At 44.6% G+C, this 23,298-nt stretch overlaps 2 protein-coding genes across 15 annotated transcripts in view; one reads left to right on the top strand and one right to left on the bottom strand.

Annotated features, from left to right (window-relative positions):
- Ggact (gamma-glutamylamine cyclotransferase) overlaps positions 1 to 6,401 on the top strand; it is a 32,099-nt gene extending 25,698 nt beyond the window's left edge. For 7 of the 10 annotated variants that reach the window (XM_085698174.2, XM_048422214.3, XM_048422207.3 and 4 more), the window contains one exon: positions 5,488 to 6,401. In XM_085698174.2, coding sequence (XP_085554300.1) covers positions 5,501 to 5,950 — 450 coding nt within the window. In that variant the 5' untranslated portion in view covers positions 5,488 to 5,500 and the 3' untranslated portion in view covers positions 5,951 to 6,401. Of the gene's footprint in view, positions 1 to 1,099; positions 1,153 to 5,132; positions 5,185 to 5,487 lie in introns of those variants that run through there. The other 3 variants (XM_048422210.3, XM_048422212.3, XM_048422216.3) reach the window with 2 other exon arrangements.
- A 956-nt stretch (positions 6,402 to 7,357) lies between these two features.
- Positions 7,358 to 23,298, bottom strand: part of Pcca (propionyl-CoA carboxylase subunit alpha) — a 306,130-nt gene continuing 290,189 nt past the window's right edge. For all 5 annotated transcript variants that reach the window (XM_085698173.2, XM_085698172.2, XM_048422206.3 and 2 more), the window contains 3 exons: positions 19,388 to 19,528; positions 9,594 to 9,671; positions 7,358 to 7,692 (listed from right to left, as the gene is read on the bottom strand). In XM_085698173.2, coding sequence (XP_085554299.1) covers positions 7,624 to 7,692; positions 9,594 to 9,671; positions 19,388 to 19,528 — 288 coding nt within the window. In that variant the 3' untranslated portion in view covers positions 7,358 to 7,623. The remainder of the gene's footprint in view (positions 7,693 to 9,593; positions 9,672 to 19,387; positions 19,529 to 23,298) is intronic.

The following is a 23,298-nucleotide window of genomic DNA, read 5'->3' as shown; positions in this document are numbered from 1 at the left end:
TCTTCACAGCAATAGAATAGTAACTTAGATGCCTGTCTATTAGAAAAATTGCTATATTGAAATCATCTACTATTAATGGGTTCATATAAATCTGTCTTTAAATCCCACTAGTAGAAATGAAATTTTATGAAATTAGGCACCCCAGAATTTTGTGCATCCTAAATATGTGTTTAGAATGGTAATGTCATCTTAGCTGTTTCTTGATAAGAATGAAGCGTTCCTCTTTCTCTTCTGATTAGTATGTTGTGGCAGTATTAGGACAGCAACAGATGCTTGCTTCCAGGTCTAATCTGATGGGAGCACTTTTGTCCATCCTCTAACACAGTGCCTATCTTTAAAAATGAGTTGTGTTTCTTGTAGACAATTGATGGATTTTTGTTTCTTAATCCATTCAGTTAGCTTGTATCTTTTGATTGAGGCATTCATAAAGTTACTTTTAAAATATGTGTGGTAATTGCAGTCATTGTGTTATTTTTGTGTTGTTTTCTCATTGATGATCTGTGTTTTAATAATAGTCGCTTTGCATTTCTTTCCAGTCTCTTCAGCTATGCTCATTCCTTTCTTCAGCCCAAAGTATTGCTCCATTTTCTTTACATATAATTTTTTAGGCTGCTTATATTGTGAAAAAAATTTCTTTCTCCTTCTATTATGGCAGACAGTTTTGCTGGGTATAACATTCTATGCTGGCCATCATGGTCTTTTAGGAATTGGAATGCATTGCTTTAGGCTCTTCTGGCTTTCAGATTTTCCATTGAGGAAGTCAGCTGTTACTCTAATGGGTTTTTCTCTTGTAGCTTTCAATACATGTTCTTTGTATGTATATTTAGTACTTTAACTATGATATGCTCTGGATATTTTCTTTTCTCATCTTGTCTATTTGGTGTTCTGTATATGTCTTGTATCTCTAAGGATGTTTCTTTCCTTAGTTTAGGAAGACTTTTTTCTATAATCTTGTTGAAGATTTGGTCTATGCCATTGACTTGGGAATCTTCTCCCTCATTTGTGCCTAAAATTCAAAGTTGTTTTTTATGGTGTCCAACATTTCCTATATATTTCCCTTTCTTGTGTTTTTAATTTTTCCCTCCCTTATTTTGTCTAGGTCCTCCACTTTATCTCTGTTTTCTGCTCATTCACTCTACTTGAGTTTTCTAGGTGAGTTACTGGGTTTTACAGTTTCACCCTCATTTCATCTCCGGTGTTCATGTCTCCTAATTAAATTCCATTCCCAAAAGCCCTGGGATGTCTTTATCATTTCCATCAGCCTTAAGTTTGTGCTTTCTTGGACTCCACTCAGGCTTATTCTTCTCAATTTCACTGAGCTGTTTGGATCTTTAAAGTCTTTGAGTTATTTGATGTAATTTATGATTGTCCTTTTAAATTCTGTGTCCTGGATTCATCTTCGTGATTCTCACTGCAATCATTGGCACATACCTCTTTCACATTGTTTATAGTTTTTGCGATATCTGGGCACATGGATTTCTTTTATTCTGAGTCTGATAGGGACAGAGCAGGTTGGGGCAGAAGAAAGGATGTGTGGTTGGATTTGGCCTAGACTTTGGAAATGGCTTCAGATGGACAGAGAGGGCTGAGCTAGTGTACAAGAATTGCCTCTTGGACTTCCCCTAGAGTATAAGGGTGGATCTGCCTGAGTGGAAAGGTTGACTGTGGTATGGGAGGGAACTTTGGTTTATGTAGTATGAAGATATAGATAGGGTGGTTCTGGGCAGAACCCTAGAAATTGATAGCAGGAGAAGGGGTGGCCAGACAGAGCCTGAATACTGGTGGATGTGGGACCTGGGCTGGATCTGGCAGGTTGGGTAGGATCATGGCAACTCACCTAGCTACACCCTAGAGAGGGATGTTGAAGATCTAGCTGCGTGAAGGGGTTGGAAGTGGAGATGGAGATGGAGGGACCTGTAGTTGGTGACAAACAGGGTTGTTCTGATAGGAGATAGGTTGTAGTGCAGGTATGGATGACCAGACTAAGTCAGGGAACTGGATGTGGAACCTGGACTAGATGTGGTGGGTTGTGCAGAGGGCTCATGGACAGGAGAGTAGAGAGGCCCAGTGGGTTAGACTCTGGAGAAGCATGTGGGAAAGCTTACTGGGTGGACAGGTTGGATGTGCTGCAGAAGAAGTCTATGTGTGGTAGCAGTAAGGTAAGTCTGGACTAGACCCTCAACACTGTCTTTAAAATAGATATATCAAATAGAAAATCTGCAAAGTTGTGACAACCAAAATTGTGTGCTAATAACCTGAAAATAAACCTAATAAGGAAATGCAATAGGAGAGGGGTCCTAGGAGTAGATTATTGGAAGTATAGTTTTTAAAAAAATCAGCAGGAAATTCCAAGACCATTTCACGTAAGCAGGCAGCTCTCTCAACAAATAATACTGTATATCTATATGCAAATTAATGAAGTTAGACTTTTACATAAAAGCAAAAAGTAAAGTCAAAATCGATCAAAGACCTAAATGTAAGAACTTAAGTTAGAAAAGCCATATGACTAGCTGAGCATGGTGGTGCACACCTTTTATCCCAGCACTCAGGAGGCAGAGGCAAGAGGATCCCTGTGAATTCAAGGCCAGTCTAGTCTACAAAGTGAATTCCAGGACAGCCAGGGCTGTTACACAAAGAAACCGTGCCTGGAAAAAGAAAAAAAGAAAGAAAAGCCACATAGGCCACATGACATTGGGTTTGAGAATGGTTTCTTGGATATGACACCAAAATTATAGGAACAAAATTAAAAATAAATTGGAATACATTAAAATGAAAAATTCCTGTGCTTTAGTAGATATAATTAACAGAATGATGAGAGAAGGTGAATGTAGGTAATGTGTTCAAAGAGGATGATCATCTATGCTGTAAAGCTTGGCACAGCAGTATAGTTGAAATACTGGGCAAAGACTCTGAAAAGCCAGTCCTCACATATACAAATGGCCAATAAAGGGCATACAAAGATGCTGAAGGTCAGTAACCATTGAAAACACCAAATCAGACCCACAGTGCGGAGGTGGCTACCACTGAGAAGCAACCAGTGCTGACACAGAAGTAAGGCTGTGACCTGTATTCTTTGGGTAGTAATTTGAAGGTACAGTAGCCACAGAAAACAATCACCATGTGAACCAACTGCTTCTGGGTAACTATACATAAACTTAATGATAGCAGGATCTCAAAGAGGTAACCAGCACATCCATGTTCACAGAAGCATTGTTAATAGCAGTCAATCCAAGTATCCATCAACAGATAACGATATCTATATGGTGGAATATTTCTCAGTTTTAGAAAGTCAATCTGAAACATTATATGAATGAACCCTGAGGACATGGCAGGAAGTGAAATAAGCCAACCATAAAGGCAGTCCACTTTCACTTATGCAAGGTGGATAAGATAGCACACCTCTAGGAGGTAGGCAGTAAAAGTAGTGGTTAAGGGGAAATTTAATGGATAGAATTTGCCTAAGATTTCTTTATCAGTGTGATTCCATGATAACCCACTACAACATGTAAAAGCAGGAGGAAAAAGTTTAAGAAGAAAAATGAAAGGTTTTCTGTTGGGACTAGTCTGATTCAAAACATTTTTTCTTTTTAATTTTATTTATTTTGCAGTGTTCTTCTTGCATGTATGCCTATAAGCCAGAAGAGGGCATCAGATCTCATTCCAGATGGTTGTGAGCCACCATGTGGTTGCTGGGAATTGAACTCAGGACCTCTGAAAGAATAGCCAGTGCTCTTAACCTTTAGCTACCTCTCCTGCCCCTCAAAACATTACATATTTCTAAAATGCTGTTCTTGCTTCTTGTGGAGGGAAGTAGGATATTAACATATCAAAGAGCAGAAGAGACCAATACATCTTTGGGTTCCTTGCTCTAGGGGCTAGTGCTGGCCAGAATTCTATGTCACTGTTTCCTCCCCAAAGTCCCACACAGGCTGGCGTGGGGAGTCAGCACCTGGGGTGGGAGAGGACTTGCTCCTGTGTTTGCATTCTCAAGCCATATTTTACACAGATCACTTTGTTACATAGGTCAGTATCCCAGACTTAAGGGAATGTTAGTTTTACATGGAGCCAAGGAATTGTCTTTGCCTTCTAAGACAGTGGTTCTCAACCTATGGGTCGCAACCCCTCTGGGGTCATATATCAGATATTTGCATTGTGATTCATGATAGTACCAAATTTACAGTTATGAAGTAGCAATGAAATAATTTTGTAGCTGGGGGTCACCATAATATGACAATATGTAATATGTATTAGAACCACTGTTCTAAGACTTTGAAAAGGAAAGCTATGGGCCCACAGGTTTTGCTGGGTCTTAAGTTTCAGGACCAGAATGTAACTGTGTTCTTGAGGCCTTGGTTCCCCCAGAAGCTGGGATCCAGGTTCTTATTTATATTTGTTTCTCCTTATTCATAATATTGCTGTGGGGACTTCAAAGCTAATGATGTAAGAAAGTGGCCATCCTTCAGGAGTTGGTCCCTAACTGAGCTGTTCCTGTCTGACAAAACAACTTCTCGGCTGAACACCTTCCAGTCAGTAGTGACAGTGTGTGGCTGGTCTCACCTGGGATCTCAGTGCCACCAAAGTGAGGGGTCCAGGGTAGCTGCTCATTCAGGCATGCATGCTTTCACAAGTCACCACAGCAGCCTGGCCAAGGTCTTTTTCTGGTGGTGACTTGGCTTCCACTAGGTGGGGCAGGGCCTGTGTTCTGAAAGACCAGTGTCACAGAGACCTGAGTGGGCCACTTGTGCTCCCTAGTCAACGGAAGAAAGGCTTTCTTTTCTTTTTTTTCCAGCCCCACCCGACATGCTCAGGGCTGCCTGCATACATATGCGGGCTGTGCTTGAGATCTTTTTAAGACCTGGATCAGTCTACCTGATGGTACAGAGTGACTGACATGCCTGCTCTTTCTACCTTAGCATTGCTATGGGTGCTGTTTGCCAGATGTAGTGGTAATCTAATACCAGCTATTCAGAATGCTGAGGCAGGAGGATCACTTTAGCTCCAAATGCTTAAAAACACATGGAAGATCTCCCTGCCAGACACATATCATGGTGCTTAGTGAGTATTCTTCCTCTAAGTCACACCCCTAGCTCAGATTTTGTGTCTCACCAGATAGCCTTGGCTGACCTAGAGCTTGCTATGTGACCAGACCAGCCTGGAACTCACAGAGATCTACCCGAGTTAAAGGTGTGTGCCACACCATGCCTTGCCCCCTGCCCAGATTTTTAAAGTCAGTAATATTTGCTCCTCTTTCTAGGTTCAGGATTGCAAACTCCAGGGCAGACTGGCCCAATGCCTCTTTCAGGTCTTTTAAATAACTAGAGAAAGCATGTCATGACACAGGCACTTTACCCAGGAAACTGGCTTCTCTTCCTGACAAGCTGGGCCAGAGAGTGGAGTGAATGTGGTGGTGCTGCCGTAAATCTGGAGGATGCCGTGAGATAGCTCTTCACCTGCTGACATAGTGCCTGCTTGCTCTCTCCTTCATAGTGCCTGCAGCTAGATGGCTCACATCTTCGTGTATGGCACCCTGAAACGAGGCCAACCCAACCACAAAGTTATGCTGGACCAGTCACATGGCTCAGCAGCCTTCCAAGGCCGGGGCTGCACAGTTGAGTCCTTCCCACTGGTGATCGCTGGCGAGCATAACATACCATGGCTGTTACACCTGCCGGGCAAGGGCCACTGTGTGGCAGGTGAGATCTACAAGGTGGATGAACAGATGCTGAGCTTCCTGGATGACTTCGAAGGTTGCCCCAACATGTACCAGCGCACAGCCCTCCGGGTGCAGGTGCTTGAGTGGGAGGGTGCCGATGACCCTGGGGACAGCCTCCGGTGCTTTGTGTACAGTGCAGCCACCTACGCACCTGAGTGGCTGCATCTCCCCTACCATAAAAGCTATGATTCCGAGGGCCCACACGGGCTGCGCTACAACCCCCGGGAAAACAGATGAGGGCCCAGTGGCTGCCCAGCACAAGCAGAGCTTTCCTGGCTCAATATCTGTCTATAAAACACGTCGACAAAAGGTCTTTGACACAAATTTTGCAAATGCTCTATAATCTGGTGTTACTATTGCTTGCTATTCAAGGGAGCTCTTGGGCTTGCAGCTAGCAACTAGATGAGAGACACTCTGGGCTGAAGTCCCCTAAATGTCAGTTACAGGGCACCTAGTACTCCTTTTTTGCTTTGCTTTGCTTTGCTCTAATCTAAAGATGGAATCCCCTGTGACTAAAGACGTGGCTGCAGTTGGATCTCAGAAACTGAATGTATTGATTCCCACATATGAAATCTAGAAGGAAGTGGTGGAAAAATACCTTCAAGAAAAGCACCTAGACTGTGTACTCCACCACCCCATACAGTTTCCAGATCACACACAAACTATTAAAACAGCCATTAAAATAGAAGTATGCTGTTTTGTCCTTTTTATGTACTTACTTGATAGAAGGTGTTTTTCATTCTAATTCAGTAAAGTCAGGAGTAGTGACTTGCTGGGAGACAGCTGAGCCCTCGAACTTTATATTGTTGATGGGTGCCTCGCTCTCGGCAGCCTAGCCCATCTCTGCCACCTGAAGGTGCAGCCTTTGGGGGTAGGCCTTTCAGAAGAACCAACACATTAGTAATTTGTTCCTCAGGCCCTGACAGAAGACTTTGCTCCCAAATACAAACAACACTTAAAATAATGTTAGGAAGATGCGAAGTACCAATTACCATCCACCTCCATCTGATAATCTGTCAGCAGAGATGCAAGTTGCACATGATTCTGCTTCTGCCTCCTAGTGAAGTAGAAAATGGATTCCAAGAATTGCAGGACGAAATGCAGCTGCTGGCTGAGCACCCTGGCACTCCGCTAAGAGCTCACTCGCTCTTCAACATAATGGGTGGACGGATCACTAGCTGCAACTGCACAGAAACACAACTGTTATTTTTAGCCTCTTTTTCTTAATTGGAAACTTGCTTCACAAAACAGAAAGGCAAAGATGGGTATCAGCTGATGGGCTGGCGGCCTGGCCCACAACGTTGAGGGGAGGCATCCTAGCCATAGAGAGAGGGAAAGGGACCTGGACAGCATGCTTGTCACTGGATCAGTGCAGGCAGCACCCTCTGTCAGTCATCCAGGGACCCTCACAGAGGGGGGCATCCAGACCCTTCATCTGTGCTACCTGGTCTGAGGTAGTCGTGAATAATGAGCCCCAGGAATCCATCCTGAACCATGGAAGAAGGGAGGTAATCAGATTACAAAACTGGGATTTATATAAATTTTTAAAGGATCATAAGGAAATGCTAGTATTTACAGTCAGTTGGCACAGCCTGTCGCCTCTGTGTATATTGTCTTCATTCAGAAAAAAAGGGCAAACTAATATTTAGACAAGTGCTTGGTTTTATTGATTTAATTTTGACACTAGGAAATCTCAGCAGAAGTACAAATCATATGTACAAGTATTTATATCAATAAAAATTTCCATTGGTGATTTTTTGGCAGAATGTCAGTTTTGCCTCTTCTGAGGAATAAATACGATGTGTAGAACCTGCTGCACAGGAGCTCCTGTAAACGCTTGAACAAATTGAGGGTTAGCGAATAATAGAAATGCTAATTAAAGCCGTGATGACTGAAAGGCTAGAAATACTTCATTCCAGCTCCACGAGCAGATCTCCTTCGCCAACTGTGTCTCCAGCTTTGCAATGCACCGATTTCACCTTCAATTAAAATGGTTGAGGAAGAGTGAGAAACAAATGGGAACGAGAGGACCAGTCATCTCAATTCCTTTTGAGAAATAAGTGGCCTTAGAACACCTGCTTACATCTAAGGGAACCAGAGTGCGGGAGTGTCCTACAGAAGCCTGTGCTTCACGCCTCCTCCTGTCACTCAGCCCAGGTGATCCTCAGAGAATGGAAACTGCATGGACCAGGCAACAGCGTCCTCAGTCCTGAGATGTCCATGCTGGTGACTGACACATCCCATCCCAGCTTCAGCTATAGTTTTGAGACTAGAGTTTGTATTTAGTGTCATGGTAAAAACCAAACAACTACACCACAATCCAAATAGGTACCAATTAAAAGGAGAGATCTTCTTAGCCTGACCGTTTCCCTTCCTTTGAAAGAAATTAAATAATTTAATACCCCACTTCAGTTGAGTGGCATAGAATGTGGAATTATGTTTCATTCTTCTGATTTCTGCTGAACATAAAATCCTGCCTTGCTTCTCTAGATTTGTGTAGGCAGAAGACTGGAGTGCGTAAGAGGTCATCATTTCCCTCCTTGGAAATGGTTGCTGAAGCCATGAACTAAAAGTGGGTTTGACCTAACTGGCCATATTGGAGATAAGCAAATAAAAATGCCAGGAGTTACCCAGGCTGCTGCACAGGCCTGTGCCCTGTCCCTCCACTGTGAGCAGAGGAGGCAGGCTCTTTTCTGAAACTTGAGTGGCCCAGAGGTCCTAAGCAGTATAAAGTTGTGTTAAGCAGTGCAAATGCTCAAAGGCCTCGATGGGCAGATCTCTCTGGAGTGAAACGGATGGTGATGTGTTTAATGATGGCATGTTGATTAGGCTGGAGTAGATTCACATTGTGGCTCTGTTTGCACCCTAAATCTTTTCTCAGAGGGAAAAAAGTGATAATTTTGGGAGCTTATGATTTAACTGCCACCACACTCAGTTTAGAAAGGATTGTTAAAACCTGCAGATCCTGTCTACACCGTCTAAGCCTATAGACATTATGTGGCTTTCTTAACCTGCTCTAGCCTGGGGCCACTGAATCTGCAGGGGGCCCTGTTATTCCCCTGAGGGGCAGGTAGAATAATTCTAGGCCTTCTTCTGAGAATCCGTCTCATTGCCTTTTGGGATAACAGACCACAAGACAGACAGAAGCTGAGTGGTGCAGACTTGGTTGTAACTGACATCTCTCTCTGAACCCAATGTCCCAAAGTTTGGCCATGTTGCAGGCCACAGCCTAGGACACGGCCAGACTGTGACTCTATGTAGATTCTTCCAAACCCAAGCGTCCTTTGGGAAAGTGGCTCTTCTGAATGACTGCATCTCTTCAGTCACTGGGAAGAACAGCAAAACCACTGCTTTCACCAGGACTTTTCCTTCAAGTTTCGCTCTTAACTATTCCAGTGCTGACACCTCTCTCTCTTTTTCTCCCTGAATCATTAAGCCTCTCATGTGTACATGGGCTTCAGCTCCTCCATCTACAATTGAACTATTCCCTTTAAGGGGAAATTATCCTGAGTTACATTAATTTTTACAATCTGTAAAACCATTTCCTGCTGTGTCACCTAAGTCTCAGATAACTAACTGCCTCCGAGACAGATGTAAACATTAAAAATTAAAAACCCCTTCATCTGAAAGACATTAATGTGGAGGACAATTGTGCTTTGACTACATGAACGAAACACATAGACCCCCTTCCTGCCTCCCCAGGAGGCTGGGACACACTGACAGAGTGGAGCTCCTGAGTCCTGCCCTGATATCCTCCCCAGGAAAGGGCCAGGTATTAGAGATCACCTCTGCGTTCTATTTAAGGAGACCAGCCCATGTCTCTAAGGTGGAGGTGCATCTGTCATGGCTAGAGCAGGCCAGTAGGAGCTTGAGAACATACCTTGCCCATTTTCCCAGCTGTCATACTGTTCTGCATTTTCATAGCTTCAATCACACAGATTTCCTGACCTTCTGCTACCTGGAAAATAGGTTAAAAATAGGTGTTATAAGAACATTCTAATTTTGTAGTAACATTCAAGAGTGAAGCCATTCAATTCTTTGTCAAATGTGCTGATTGGTCATGGACACACCAGCGACTTCTGACGGCTCCCACTGTAGTACATGAGGAGACAGTTGTCAAGTTCTTAGAAAAGTCTGAACTGGAAGACGTGAGTGCAGCATACGGGACCTTCCCCAGGGCCCTAGAAGTCTGCCACAGATTCTACAAAACCAGTGCTTCCCCCTCCCCGCCATGTCTGCAACAGGCAGATACCTAAGGACCAAGGGACTCATTAGTGCCTGTCTAAATTTGCTGGACTAGGAGTATGGCTACAAAAGGGTAAAGCTTTCTTTACAGGGTGACAAAAATAAAGTTCTGTAGCTGACTGTGGTGATTATCAGCAACTTGTCTGCCTTACAGGGATGACCCGTACCACATGGAAATCAGAATTCAGCAGTGTCTTACCAAAAGGTGCGTGTTTGCCTCTATGCTGGGAGCTGAAGATAACAGCCTAGCACAAGGGCCAATAAACTGCTGTCCACCTATAAGATGTGCAAGTACTAACATTGAGGTGGCTTCTCCAGCCACACCCAGTCCCTACCAAAAGGCCTGAGTGTGCCGCAGGTGCTTGTTCAAGCCCGTGTTCTGATGCTTGGCTTTCCAATGCCTATGAGAGAGACCCAGACTGAGCAGGCACATACCCACAGGGTTAATCTGGGATGTCCGTCCAGGAGTCGGTTGTGACTAAAAGCCACAGTACTTACTCCCTTTTCTCTGGCCTTAATGATTAAGCACCAAGGATCTGGGTCAGGAATTCTTTCTCTGCCTTGTGGAAAAGGGTCTCTTGCTCTGTGAAGTGGTAGGCTGAAGGCTTCACAGAGTGCCGCTGGGTATGCTGGCTGGGGCTCCTGGATAGCCACAGTACTGTGGTTGTGCTGGCCAATGCCGCAGAAGGACCTGGAGAATGTTCTTTCCTGCCATCCCCAAATGATCTCCAAGTCCCCTCCTGGCTCCCTGTGTGGCACAAGCTGTCTTGCTGGCAGTGTGAGCACTGAAGCCCTGTGCGTTCTTTCCTCTGCTGTTCAGGTGGTGGGCTGTGTTTTTCTGGCACGAGAATATAGGAAGAAAGGAGATGCCAAGACTTTGGTGCTGGCACGGAGGAGAGGCACTGCTGACAAGCAGGCTTAGAGCACAGCGCTCACTGCCGCTTTTGATTCATTTCACCTGGCGTCTGCAGTACAGGCACAGAGAAGCAACACCTCCAAAGGGCTGTTCTTCAAAATGTGGGGGACGGGAAGGCAGCGCCAAGATGACGCAGATACCCCGGCCGGAGGTGTCAGAACAGCTATTCCTTCATACCATCTTGTTGGAGCCATTTCTCTCCTCAAAGGCGGGTAGGAGGTCAAGAAAGTCAGGAGAAGGGCAGGTGTCACTGAGCCACACAGCAACAAAGCTGAGAGCTATTCCAGCAGCCAGGCTGAAATGTCCCTGACCCTGGCCTGCAGGGAACAGCACAGATGGCTCCTTAGGACACCTTGAAATTCTGTCAAAAATTGGGAATCGAATCTCTACCTCTAGGCTCTCCTGTCAGATGGACGAGTCTTTACCGTGGTATTTACGTGGTAACCTTCCACTACCCACCTGCCCTGGCTTCCTCTGTGAGCAACGGAGCCCAGGGTTGGCTCAGAGTCTCCTCACCCCATCCCATCAGCTTCCTCATGGATGGGCTTCCTCACTCTGCTCTGCCAGCATCTGTGTTACCTGTCACTGCTCATTTCCTCTTGTAACACTGCTCCAGGTCTGCTGGCCAGACAGAAGCAGTGCCCTGACCCTTCACACACACAAACCTTACAGAAGCCTGGAGGTCTCCAGTGGTCATGGTCATGGGCCGACAATACCCACAGCTTCAGCAGACCACAGCTCCCTCCCCACCAGATCGTGCTAGAGCCTGGGGTAAGAAGGATGTGGGCCAGTTTAGGATGCCTTGCCACCATGACAAGACTAGGTCCCAAATGGTTAATGTGATCAGAAATGAGAAGTCTCAAAGCTGGTGTGGCTCCCCCACCCCACCACGACTGTAGAGCTGGTAATGTGATGAGAAGGAAGGGAACCTGCCTGCTGCCTTACTCAGTCCAGGGTCCTCTATCTACCTTCCTTCACCCCATGTACTTCCTAGTTCCTCTCACTGCTCCTCCCGGCATCACTTAGCTATGAGCAGAACCCATGTCTTCTGCCTCTAGCTTGCTCTTTGTCCTTTCAGCCATGTTTAGAGGGCATTATCTTGAGGCAGCTGTACGAAAATGTCCCTTGGCGCCTTACAAAACAGTGCCACATTTGGTCCAACTGGACCATGCTATACACATGCATGGAAAAGCTATGCAGACAAACTTGGTCTAATTTCAACTTATTTCATCCCTTGGAAATCAATGCAGTACAAGCACATGTCAAAAAAAAAAAAAAAAAAAAAAAACCTGTAGTGTGCAGGCTGTGACTATCACTGCTCCCAGCCAGGCTCCAGTTCCCACCGAGAGGAAGCCTCCCTGCCTGTGCTGACCACGCCACACGTAGCACACATCCACTGCAGCAACTTCTGGACCACTTGCAGGCGAGCTGGGCAGTCCTCATCACAGAACTGCAGCCCGACTAGCCCTGCAGCACGGCTGCACATACACTTCTGTAACACTCTATGAATCATCTGGTAAAGACTTACTGATTGTGACAGGTGTATCCAGAGTGGGGCTTACTAAATGGTCACAAGCCTCGCAAGTCCTCCTGATGAATGCAGTCGGCCTGATGTACTTTTCTGCTGTCTAATTGGTGTAAAGTTTGGAGACCTGAATTCCATGTCTTTCATCCGGCTTATTGCATCCTCTCCTCTGACACAGGGTCAAGGTTCACATTCGAATCAGATTATTAGAGCAGCCCTCATTAAGTGGGAGCTAGGCTTGCCCCAAACGAGTGGGCTTGTGAGAGAACTCGGCCCATTTACTCAGCAGATTTTCACATGTTTAGGGGCCTGAATGTCACCCAGCATCGCTCTGTGCTGAAGAGTTTCAGACATCTCCAGCTGATGATTAATTGTGAGTGATGGGAAATAAAATCCAGCGAAGCCAGCTGCTTGCCATGGTCGGCAAAATGACTCTAATGGAGAGAGGCTGCCAATTTTCCAGTTTTACTGGCAAGTCTTCCAAGTGTAATTAAGGGAAGTTATAAATGATATGGAAATCTATCAAGTTCCATTTATTTTCAGAGGACTCCTTTCCCAGGGGACTTTTATCTTGAAGCTTATAGTATGCTTTGTTGTGCTAATGATTTAAGCCACATCTTGGTTCTGATTAAAGCCCCCAATCTCCTTCTACCAAGACCCTTCACTCCTTTCACAAAGATTAAAAGATACAGAACCTTCTCCAGCACATGGCCCCTCTCAGAAAACACACTCTGACTGGGACCTGCATGGCAATGTATCATTCGAACTGCAAACTGCCATCACCCCTAAGAAAGCTCAAAGAAAGTATAGGGTGGGGATGAGAAAGAGGGATCTCAGCCAAACATAAAAGGAAGCCCCTCAAAGTGGAGCCTCGAAAGCTGTGCTTGAGAACAGACATTCATCAGAAGGTGCTGTAGCCACTAATGTTATTTGATTTGGAATAAAAGCATGAAAATGATGGCAGAGGCCTAAAATTGGAGACGTAAAGGATGACTGCACAGTGCTCCATTTCTCAATTTCATCCTTCAGAGCCACAAAATGGGGGTGATACAGTGGCTGGATGAGCTTTGCTGTGACAGCTGTGGTCCTTCCCACACAAGGGAGGCCCTTCTAATGGGCTGAGGTCTGTCTGCAACAGACGGGGAGGAACAAAACAAGGTTCCCTATTAAGGGTGCACAGTCATATTTCTGAGGGAGAAAATCATTATGGGAGTCGACTTTCCTTTAAGATGGCCCCTACCCTCTTTTGTCATCCAAACCCAAGGCTGTGTTAAAAGTGCTATTGCTTAAAATGCAGGCCGGAGGATGCAAATGGCGTCGAGTTTGTCCCCACCCTCCCCCCAGAAGCCCACTCTCTAGCAACTGTAAAGAATGCAGAGGAAACTGTGCCAGTGGCATATGGCTTTCTACTGTGCTAAACATTCATACACAAGACAGGTTCATCAGTCATTGGAGTATCTGGATAAAACTTAGCTCCTGATGGATGGTATTCTGAGCTTACCTGCTGCTAGTACATCACCAGAGAAACACAGGTTTTGAAACCCACACGACATTAGAAACTGCAGACCATGAAACACGACACATGCAGGAGCACATAATGCACGGCAGATTATACAAAATAATAAATAAGCTATTTAAACCCTCTGCCGAAAATTGGGCCCGCTGCAAGGAACCCCGGGTCACTTGTACGCAGGCCAATTAACGCGCAGCATCTGCTGTATAGAAGCAGGGCACGAAGCACTTCCGAATGATTCCGGCAATTAAAAGAAAACTGTTTCCTGCCTGTTCAGACAGCAACTGTTTCCCTGCAAGAGTGAGCACCAAAGCGGTGTGCAGCTGAAAAATTCAGGCCCCTTTTGGGGAAGAGGCATGGGGGGATGGGAGGGGTGAACCTTTATGGAAAAAGAGCCTCCTTTTGTTGTTCTGTGTTCTGTGTTTTTCTGCCAAGTGAGACAGAAGGCTCGGAGGGCTTATGGTCCCACTGCAGTCTCCCCTTCTGCTGTACTGGTTCCCCGAAAACTAGGGATCCACATCAACCCTCCTGACTGTATCAAACAAGTGAAAATCCCTCCATTCCACATTGGAAGGCTTACCACAGAACACAGGTGTGTAACCCATTAAGTCCCTGAGATCTGCAGAGGCAGCCTCGATTCACTGAAAGGTGGCTAGAATCTGATTATTCCAACTCTCTTTTCCTGAGCTACTAACGTGGGCTGCTAACTAGGACAGGGAGATGGGACCCCAAGAGATTGCCTTATCTGAGCCTCGACGGGACTGACTCAAATTACAAAGAGAAGGGCAGTGGACAGAATTGCTACCCTCATCTGGAGGCACTCCTACCCAGCTCTCTCAATCTGAAGGGTAAAGGACAGGAAGAGACCACGTGTTTAGCATTGCCTGAGGGCTCTAGGACTCAAGCCTGTGGTGTCTGCATGGTGTTGCCCCTGGCTTTGCCCTCAGACCCCTTAGAACTGTGCAGAGGGAGTGTGGGGCGGGGGTGCTCAGGAAGGAATCCAGATTGTGGCCAATGTAAATGAAGTCCAGGTTTTGTAAAAGTTCTTTAAAATGAAGAAAAACATGACTCCCTACTGCCCTCTAACTTAGCTCATACTGACAGCCAACGCCTGTAGTTACAAAGAGAAAAAGTTAAAACTGGCATGTTTTACAACCCTGCAAGAGGCCATCTGATATGCTACCTCTGTGAATTCAGTAGGTTGTTTTAAAGGACTCTGATATATGACGACTTTTCTTTCAGCAATGTACGTACATACATGTGTGTGTGCAAAAGAAAAAAGGTGTATTTAATCTTAGTTAAGGTTGAGAATGCTCATCCTTAAAAACACTACAAAGATAACAGGCACTCTCATCCCCATTCCTTGAAAAATGAACCCATTAACAAGCCTGCATAAGACTTTTATACAAACTGACCATCAAAACATTTTTATCTGATGTTTATAATTTGCATTACATTAAATTATAAAAAATAAAAAATTCAAATGTTAGCCACAACAAAAACTATCCCTGAATATTTCAAAAGAACTGTTATGTGGAAAAATGATTGAAAGGTCAAGCTGAGGAAGATGGGGGCTGGAGTTGGATTGGAGAGGGGGTCACGGGGCAACTCCATGGTGTGCACATTTTATTGCTAGTAAAATCTGAAGTAAATGCAGCTAAGGTGAGCAGAAAGCACAGGGTGCTTGGGAGATGATTCTCCTAACTTTCTGTATGCTTCATGATTTAGAGGCTTAAAAGTGTTCCTGCGTGTGTGATTCTGTGTGTGTGTGCTGGGGAATAGTCTGCAGTTTGGGTGCAAAACTGGCTTCTCCTCAAATTGCTTAAACAGTCGCTGCTATACAATATGTAAATTAATTATTGCCATCATTTTCTGATTGTAAATCAGGGCATGCCTGGCTCATCTGCCAGAGAAAGGCAGTAATGAATGCTGGGCTGCAAGAGGCACCAGTGTGCAATGCCAGACACAGGTATCCAGAGGCCCAACCTAACCCTTCTCATCTAGGATGACTAAATGCTTCTGAGTTTTCAAAGCTGGTTCTTTGAGCAGCGAAAAAGAAGTCTCTTGCCAAGTTCATGCTTTCCTTTCCCGGCATTAGCTGCAGGCTCAACTGCATGAGCTTTGGAGACAACAGGAAGGTCTGCAGTGGGGCACCTGTGTCCGTGGTCATGCCCCTGCCAGGAGCCTTCCCCCAGAAAAGCTCATAGAAGGAAGAAAAGACTGGGGGAACTGGGTGACATCATTACTGCTTTCATTTTCTGCCCAAGTCATTATCCAAGAAAGCAACAGTCCCAAACCCCAACTGCCTTTCTGCTAAATGTCAGTCTAGGGACCATGTGGAGGGCCTCATCTTGGAGCCATAAGAACTGGCTGACTTGCAAATGTGAACAGGCTTGGAGCAAGGAAGCAGAACGGGCACTTCCGTCAGTTTTATCTCTTGATGCTGCAAACTCCTAAGACAGATGTAAGACTGTCTTCTGGGTTTTGTTTTCCTAATTTTCTGATGCAGCGAGGGGAATTCTTTCTGATGCAAACTTTAGGTGAGTGCTGAATCTGAATATAGCTTGAAAAAATCTTAATTAAAAGCAATGTTTAAAAAAAATCTTATCTTGGGTTGGCTCTTTTATTAGCTTTTATTTTGGTCTAATTTAAAAAAGCTAACAACTACACTCATAAGAACTTTATTTTATTCTTTAAAGACAAAGGGAAAAATCTTGCAACAAATATAGCAAACTTAGCCTAGATATGTACAGCACCAACATGCTCAAGGAAATTACTTTAAATATTTTTGTTAAAGATAAAAGTTTTTTAAAAATCAAGTAATAAAAACATTTCGTAAAGGAAGTATTGGAAGTGTATAATCATATGTATAAAAATCATATCAGTGGAAAGGGGGCATATTTTCCAAATAGAAATGATGGTGACTGTAAAAATACTTCCAAAAGGCAAACAGAAGTCATTCTCTCAGTCATCTTCTGAATTAAATTTATGATTTGTTTGCAACTTTCTGTCCACTCACATCCCTTCTACGCATTAAAGGCCCCACTCTACTATCTGTGGGTGTGGCTGCTACATCTACCATTAAATAGATCAAAGCATTAGGAACTCTTGCGGTGTGGATCCTAAGGGAATATTTTGAATAAAATTCAACTCTAGTGTTTAGGGCAAGGGAAGTATTTCAAATGAAGCAGTTCTCAGACTTTCCTAGAGCAAGCCCTATGAAGGCATTTATTTCTTTTATACAACCACCCAAATCCTTCTTTTTCAGGTTTTAAAACACTCTTCAAATTGTTTAGTTTTTAAAAACTAGCTCAGATTTGTTACTTGGAATTTTATGTGTCATCTCTGCAAGAGAAACTCACCATTCTGATATAAAATCTTATCAAAAGGTCAGTAAACTATGAATGAAAATGCAAAACAAAACAAGAATGCTTGCCTAACCCTAGCTGTTTTCCCTAAAACACTCTGAAATAAGTGGTTTCCATCTTCTTGCCACTGGTAAAGTGGAGCTTCCCTGCCTAAGTGCTTGCCCCACCCTTAGTCATTCTCACTGCAAACTACAGTTGCAAGCATTTCTTTTAAAAGCAGCTTCACTAAATTTTCTACCTTGAGTCCAAGAAGAGGTCCTTGTGTGGTAACTACAAGGCTCAACCAGAGGTTCTGGGAGAAGCTGGGAGCGTCAGGATTTATGGTTCAGGACACTGTTCACAAAAAATAGCAACTCCAGAGAAAACCCTGCTTTACTACATAGACTGTGAGCCAAAGAAAGGGATTAGAAAGGTTTGTATGTTACACCTAGCCAGCCAGGTACACACACAGACACAGCATTTGTAAAGAAGGTGAAGGTGAAGCCCAGGAATTCCAACTTCAGGAGCCAATACAGCAGGCCCTGTTCTCCACAGAAACATTCTGCAGTCACTCACCAATATCCACACTGAACTGGTAGCAGGTACTTTTAATCTGATAGCTCCCTGTGAAACAAGACTAGCTTCAAACTGTTCCGTCTTGCTGACCACAGAGTGGAAAGTCGTGCCGCGAGAACAACCATATTTGTGAAAAAGCAAGAAGTCTGAACTTGCACTGCCTGGCTTGGAATCGCTCTACTTACTGCCAGCTAAGCAGTCACAGTGGGCAATGGAGGCCAGGATGGCAGCCTCCAAGGCCAGAGCTGAGCCCTCCTCCTCTCTGCCCATCTTGGGCTCAGGTGTCAGAAACCTCGGACTGAAGGTAAACACTTCTTATGAGGGTGGAGGAGCACAAATGTGATTTTCTAATTAAAGATTAAAGCCACACAAAAGATTGGCAAGCTCGGGCTGGCAGTATATAGACGGGGTGGCTTCCAGAAAAACAAAACAAACAAACAAGAAAGAAAGAAAACCCTGCAGGGTAGAGGGAACCAAAAAAACCTTCACAGTTCACTAACCTCCACATTTCGACACGGAGAAGATTTCACTGACTACTCTGATAATGCAGTGTGAAAGTTTGTGATTGTTAATGCCAAGACCAAAGAAGAGCCTGCTTCAACCCCAACCCTGCAGGAAAATGAGGAAACGCCTCCAGAACTCATCCATCAGTCTCTAGCTTTTACGTCTCACCTCTCCTAGGCCTGACACCGATCTCAGGAGTCTTCTCGCTGCTCTTCTGGGAATATCCAGGTCTTCGAATGAGTGCAGCAAGTCAGGGCTACCTGGCCCTTTGTATTTTCTACAAAACACTGGTGTCTCTCCTACATCACCAGGGAGAGCCATCCGCAAATCAGTTTCCCAGATTCATGTTAATTTGGGAACTAATCATTTAATACAACCAAACTTGATTGCTTTTACTCTATTTTTCTAGAAGCCAATGTCAACTCCATGGGGTTTTCTCATTATTAACCTGATACTTTATCTGTATTAATAAAGAAATCAGGTGTCATCGTAACATGATCACTACAGAAAATTAAGTAAATTCCAAAGGCTTCACTCAGATATAAAATAGAATTAGCATACAACCCGTGAAAGTCTACATGTGTGGCTGTTATTTTCCTGCACAAAAGTAAAAGCACAAGTACTTAAGGGCTTCTTGAAATCTCCCAGGTACATCTTAAGTCGTTGTTTATTTTTGCTGCTAAACTGCTGACTTTTAAGAAAATGTCTGCATCCTGCACATTTGTTCACAGCAAGTTATGAGGCCGAGCAGATGAAATCCTCAAGGACGCTTCCTATCCAGAGAGGGCTGGGGAATGGGTAGCAATGTGAAGTGAAATGCTTCTGTAACCCTGAACTGGAGAAAGAAAGACTGTCTGCCCTCATTTCTATTCCACTCCCACACGACTTGGGAGGAGGTGCTCAGAGGTACTGTCACCAACACAACTCAGATGTGAGGCAGGTGGACAGTGAGTACACAACCTACTGTCCATGGCATCCCATGGGTTGGGAGAGGCTACAAAGGGGACGTCCGAGCCCAGCATGTCCCTCAAGACAGAAATGCTCTTACCGTGTCTCCAGGCTTGACAGAAACGGCCACCACCACCCCAGGCATTGGGGAGCGCAGAATGCTGCTTGTGTCCTCGGTTACCTTCTCAAGCATGAACTTGTTCAGTTCTGCTGCAAGTTTGGTTAAGATGTGCACATTGTACTTGAAAGAGAAAAGCACAAAGGAAGTTAAATGATGACCTTGTCTTCTAAAACAGCACTCTTCAAAGTCGGACTTTATCTTTAAAATTACAGTCATAGTCTAAAACCCTACATACAAATCATTTATCTCTGGAACATATTGAGCCAGTTTTTTAAAAAGGAAACTAGTTATTAATTAATGATATATAAAAAAAGCATTGTAAATCTTTAATAACACCATCTCAGAACTTTATAAAGAAAACAGCAAGAACTTTGCTATTGGAACACTCTACGGGCTCGCAAAGCAGAAGTCAAATCCCGGGAGTCCATCAGCTTCCAAGATAAAGGCAGTGACACTGTGTGCAACCAGTAGATGGCAGCAGATTGCTATCACAAACCTCCCATGCCTCTAGAGCAGCTACACTGGGTAGATCAATAAATTGAGACAAAGGCTTCAGTCTTCATTTTGGGGGTTGGAGGGGGGGAGAGTCTAACATTCAAACAATTCTCAGTGACATAAAATGTTTACATCAAAAATGTTGTTTTAGGCACATTATCATGTAGCCTCTTCTGATATGACAGGAGAAAGGAAAGATAGGAGAACATCTTCTGGGCTGAGACTCGATGCTATCAAGATTTTTAAACACAGAAAATGCCATGCGCAGCAGTTTTTGTAGAATCTTTATGTAGCTGGCTCACAAAGGTGGAGGCCCAGTGAGTCCAGGCAATCATAACACTTCTAATAAAGACAGCTCCTGCTGAACAGGAAACAACCCAGATAAACGTGGATAAATATATGAACCAAAATTTGCTTGGAAAAAAAAAATGCTTTGAGGTGGGGAATTGGAGACAGTGCCAGGTTTCTGGTTCCCACCAGATTTGGTCTCTCTGGGTAAGACAGAAGCAGCGCCCACTGGGCAGCTCCATTTTGTTGGAGGAAAGCTGCTGTAACCCAGAGCCTCCCGTGGGCATCGTGCTAGCAGGGAGGCTGCGGCAGAGTCTGCTTCCCACCCTGATGCTGCATGGGGACGGCAATCTCCGAGTGGCTCTTTGCGGGGCCTATTTAAAGCAGGTGGGGGGAGGCCCCACAGAACAGCTTTGATGGCCTAGGTTCCAAGCAGATCTGCGACACTGTGACAGGTTGAATAATAACATCTTCTGCATGTTTCTTTACTCCTGAACGTGTGTTTTGCAATCAAGACATAGAAGTGTCTGCCAGTTTCTGAAGGATATGATTCTTAAGTGAAATTACAGCACAAATAAAAGCTTTTTGCTCCTATTAAAATTCATCTGAGTCATAAGTGGCAAAGGAAAAAGCATGCTGCTGTCAGTCTGACAAACATTCCAGGCAGAGGGACTACTTATCACCCAGGAATGGTACTTCCAAGTGTCTCATTAAATCCTTGGGGAGGGGGACATAATTGGGCCAAATTGCACAGTTTTAGTATCTGTGCTCTGTCTGCCTTGGAAAAGAAAATCCAACACCACTAGAGGCACACAGGGCAACGGGCAGGTTCCCTTTCTAACGGGCACCACCGGGGGTGGCACTGCTCTGTGACCAGCTGGCATTCCACCTCAGGGGCTAGTGTTCAATGTAACATACTGATGTATCCACCCCCTCTTTTTCTTTATAATCTGACTTCAAAATGTGATCCTTGAATTTAGGAAAAGTATATACTGAGACTACGATTTAACAGCTTCTCACCACAGCATATAGGCTTACAAACTAATAAATCAGCTGTCACAAGTAAGCCAGCATGCAAACAAAGTGCTAAGACTGTCCTCTGCTGCATTTCTCAGAAAGGACCCCGTCCTGACAAAACTGGGTCCCTTACTATTTTTGTAACTTTCCTATCTCCTGAATTCCTTTCTCTGTAGGGCCCCTGCTTTGCTTGGAAAGAGATGTAAAAGAGCCCAAGACTGGGGCTTCAGACACAGCCTTTGTTATTGATGAGATGTTCCTTTCCCTTTTGTATTTGTTTATTGTTCTTAAATCTGTTTGGGGATAAATGACTTATTGTAATCACAAGTGAAAAATAACAAGGAGTGAATGCCTCAGGAGAGGTCTTGTTGAACATAGCCGACTTAGAAAGAGGAGGGAAAGCCGCTCCTCTCAGCGAGCCTTTGATGTTATCCTGAGCATCACAGACCATCTTAAAACAGCCTCTTGTCAGCCCTGCAGTTGTGCATGGAGCCAAAGTCCGAACAGGCCGAATGGGTGCTACACATGTGCCCATCCAAGTAGGCATCCTGGTGACAGCGGCAGATGCTTTCCTTCTAGTACCTTCTACAGAAAGGAGCACTGCAGAGTCACGCTAGGCTTTCAGAGTGGATCTTCTGAGCCGTTTTCTCTGGGTTAAGTAGCCAAGGTTCCAGGAAAGGACCTTTCTAGCGACAGCAGAGTATAACTCTGCTTATATGATGGACGCTTAAATATTTCCAGAGACTGCAACATGTCTCTGTTGAGTTCAGGTGTGTGTGTGCATGTGTGCATGCAAGCAAAGCACAGTGTTGATGTTTCCGAGGCTAGCTGCTAATAGAATCTGGTTTCGGAAAATGTCAGGTTTTCATCCTGTGTGCGTCGAGAAGAGCCAGGGAACAATGAGAAGGGTCTGTTGAGGAGGTTGGTCAGGTTCGGACTCTGTCCCTCTGCTGGCTTTAGGAGGCTGTCTCTAAACCACTGTCATACTAATGTACAGTTTTAAAAACGCCTCACCAGGTGAATTAGAGAACAGGTGCTGAATAGATGGGCTTCTATACCCACATAGGACAAGGAGGGAAGGTGTTTAACCCAATTATGTAAAACCACCCCTAGCCAAGTTGCCAAACAATCCATTTCATTGTGTCCATAATATAAAACCATGCCCAACAAGAAAATGTCATCCAAAAGTTTAAAAGAAAAAAGAATCAATAGAAAAACACAAAAAGCACAGTAAGAAGACTGCAGGCAATGGTCAGCGCAGAGTAAGGCGATGGGACCAACATGGAACCCAGCAAGAAGACAAAAGACAGGGCTGTGGGAGAATGGAGTGGGCACAGGCATGGTTTTCCAGAAGGGTGTGCTCATCTGGCCACTGCATCCTGTAAGTGGGCTGCCCACCTGTGGGGAATACCTCAGCACAGCACCTTAGCACAGCACCTCTGGACAGGAGGACTCCCAATGATCAGCTCCAATCTGACGGACTGTGTTTGTGGAGTAAGTGAGGCTCCTAGTGGAGTTTAAAGTCTGTGAATGTCTTTCCAAGTCCTCTGAGTACACGGATGAATTTACAAGTCAAATCCCACGGTGTTGGCAGGATCCAAGGTGTGACCCTTCACAAGGTAAAGTCTAGTCTGCCTTACATGTCCTTCAAGATGCAATTCCAGAGCTTGTGGGATTTCTCTTGAAGGAGGGCTCAGCTCCAATTTCCTTTCTAACTCATTTTCTGCCAATGCCAATTAAGCTCTGCTTGCACAGTTGATCTAATTTTTTTTTTCACGTCAGCTGTTGGCCATCTCAGTTACTGCAGAGTCAAGGGCCAACAACCCAGATTTGCTCTGAGTTATCTGGAAGCCTCAAAGTTATGAAACATTGGCCAAAAACTGTACATCCACTGCCATGCTCCCAAGTGTGGTGGCAGATACGCTTTCTTCAAAGGCTGTCTTCCTGTTCATACTTCCCTTCATACTCCCTAACCCCACACCTCAGTCTCTATCCTGAAACCACATCTTCATTAGCCTAGTGTGAGCTAACAGGCTCACTGTTCACTAAAGACCTGCTTCCCTAACTCAGCTAGGGGAGAAATCATCATT

The sequence above is a fragment of the Myodes glareolus genome, chromosome 12 (assembly GCF_982192425.1).
Source record: "Myodes glareolus chromosome 12, mMyoGla1.1, whole genome shotgun sequence".
Classification (NCBI taxonomy): Eukaryota; Metazoa; Chordata; class Mammalia; order Rodentia; family Cricetidae; genus Myodes; species Myodes glareolus.
This window is presented reverse-complemented; position numbering and strand designations above follow the sequence as displayed.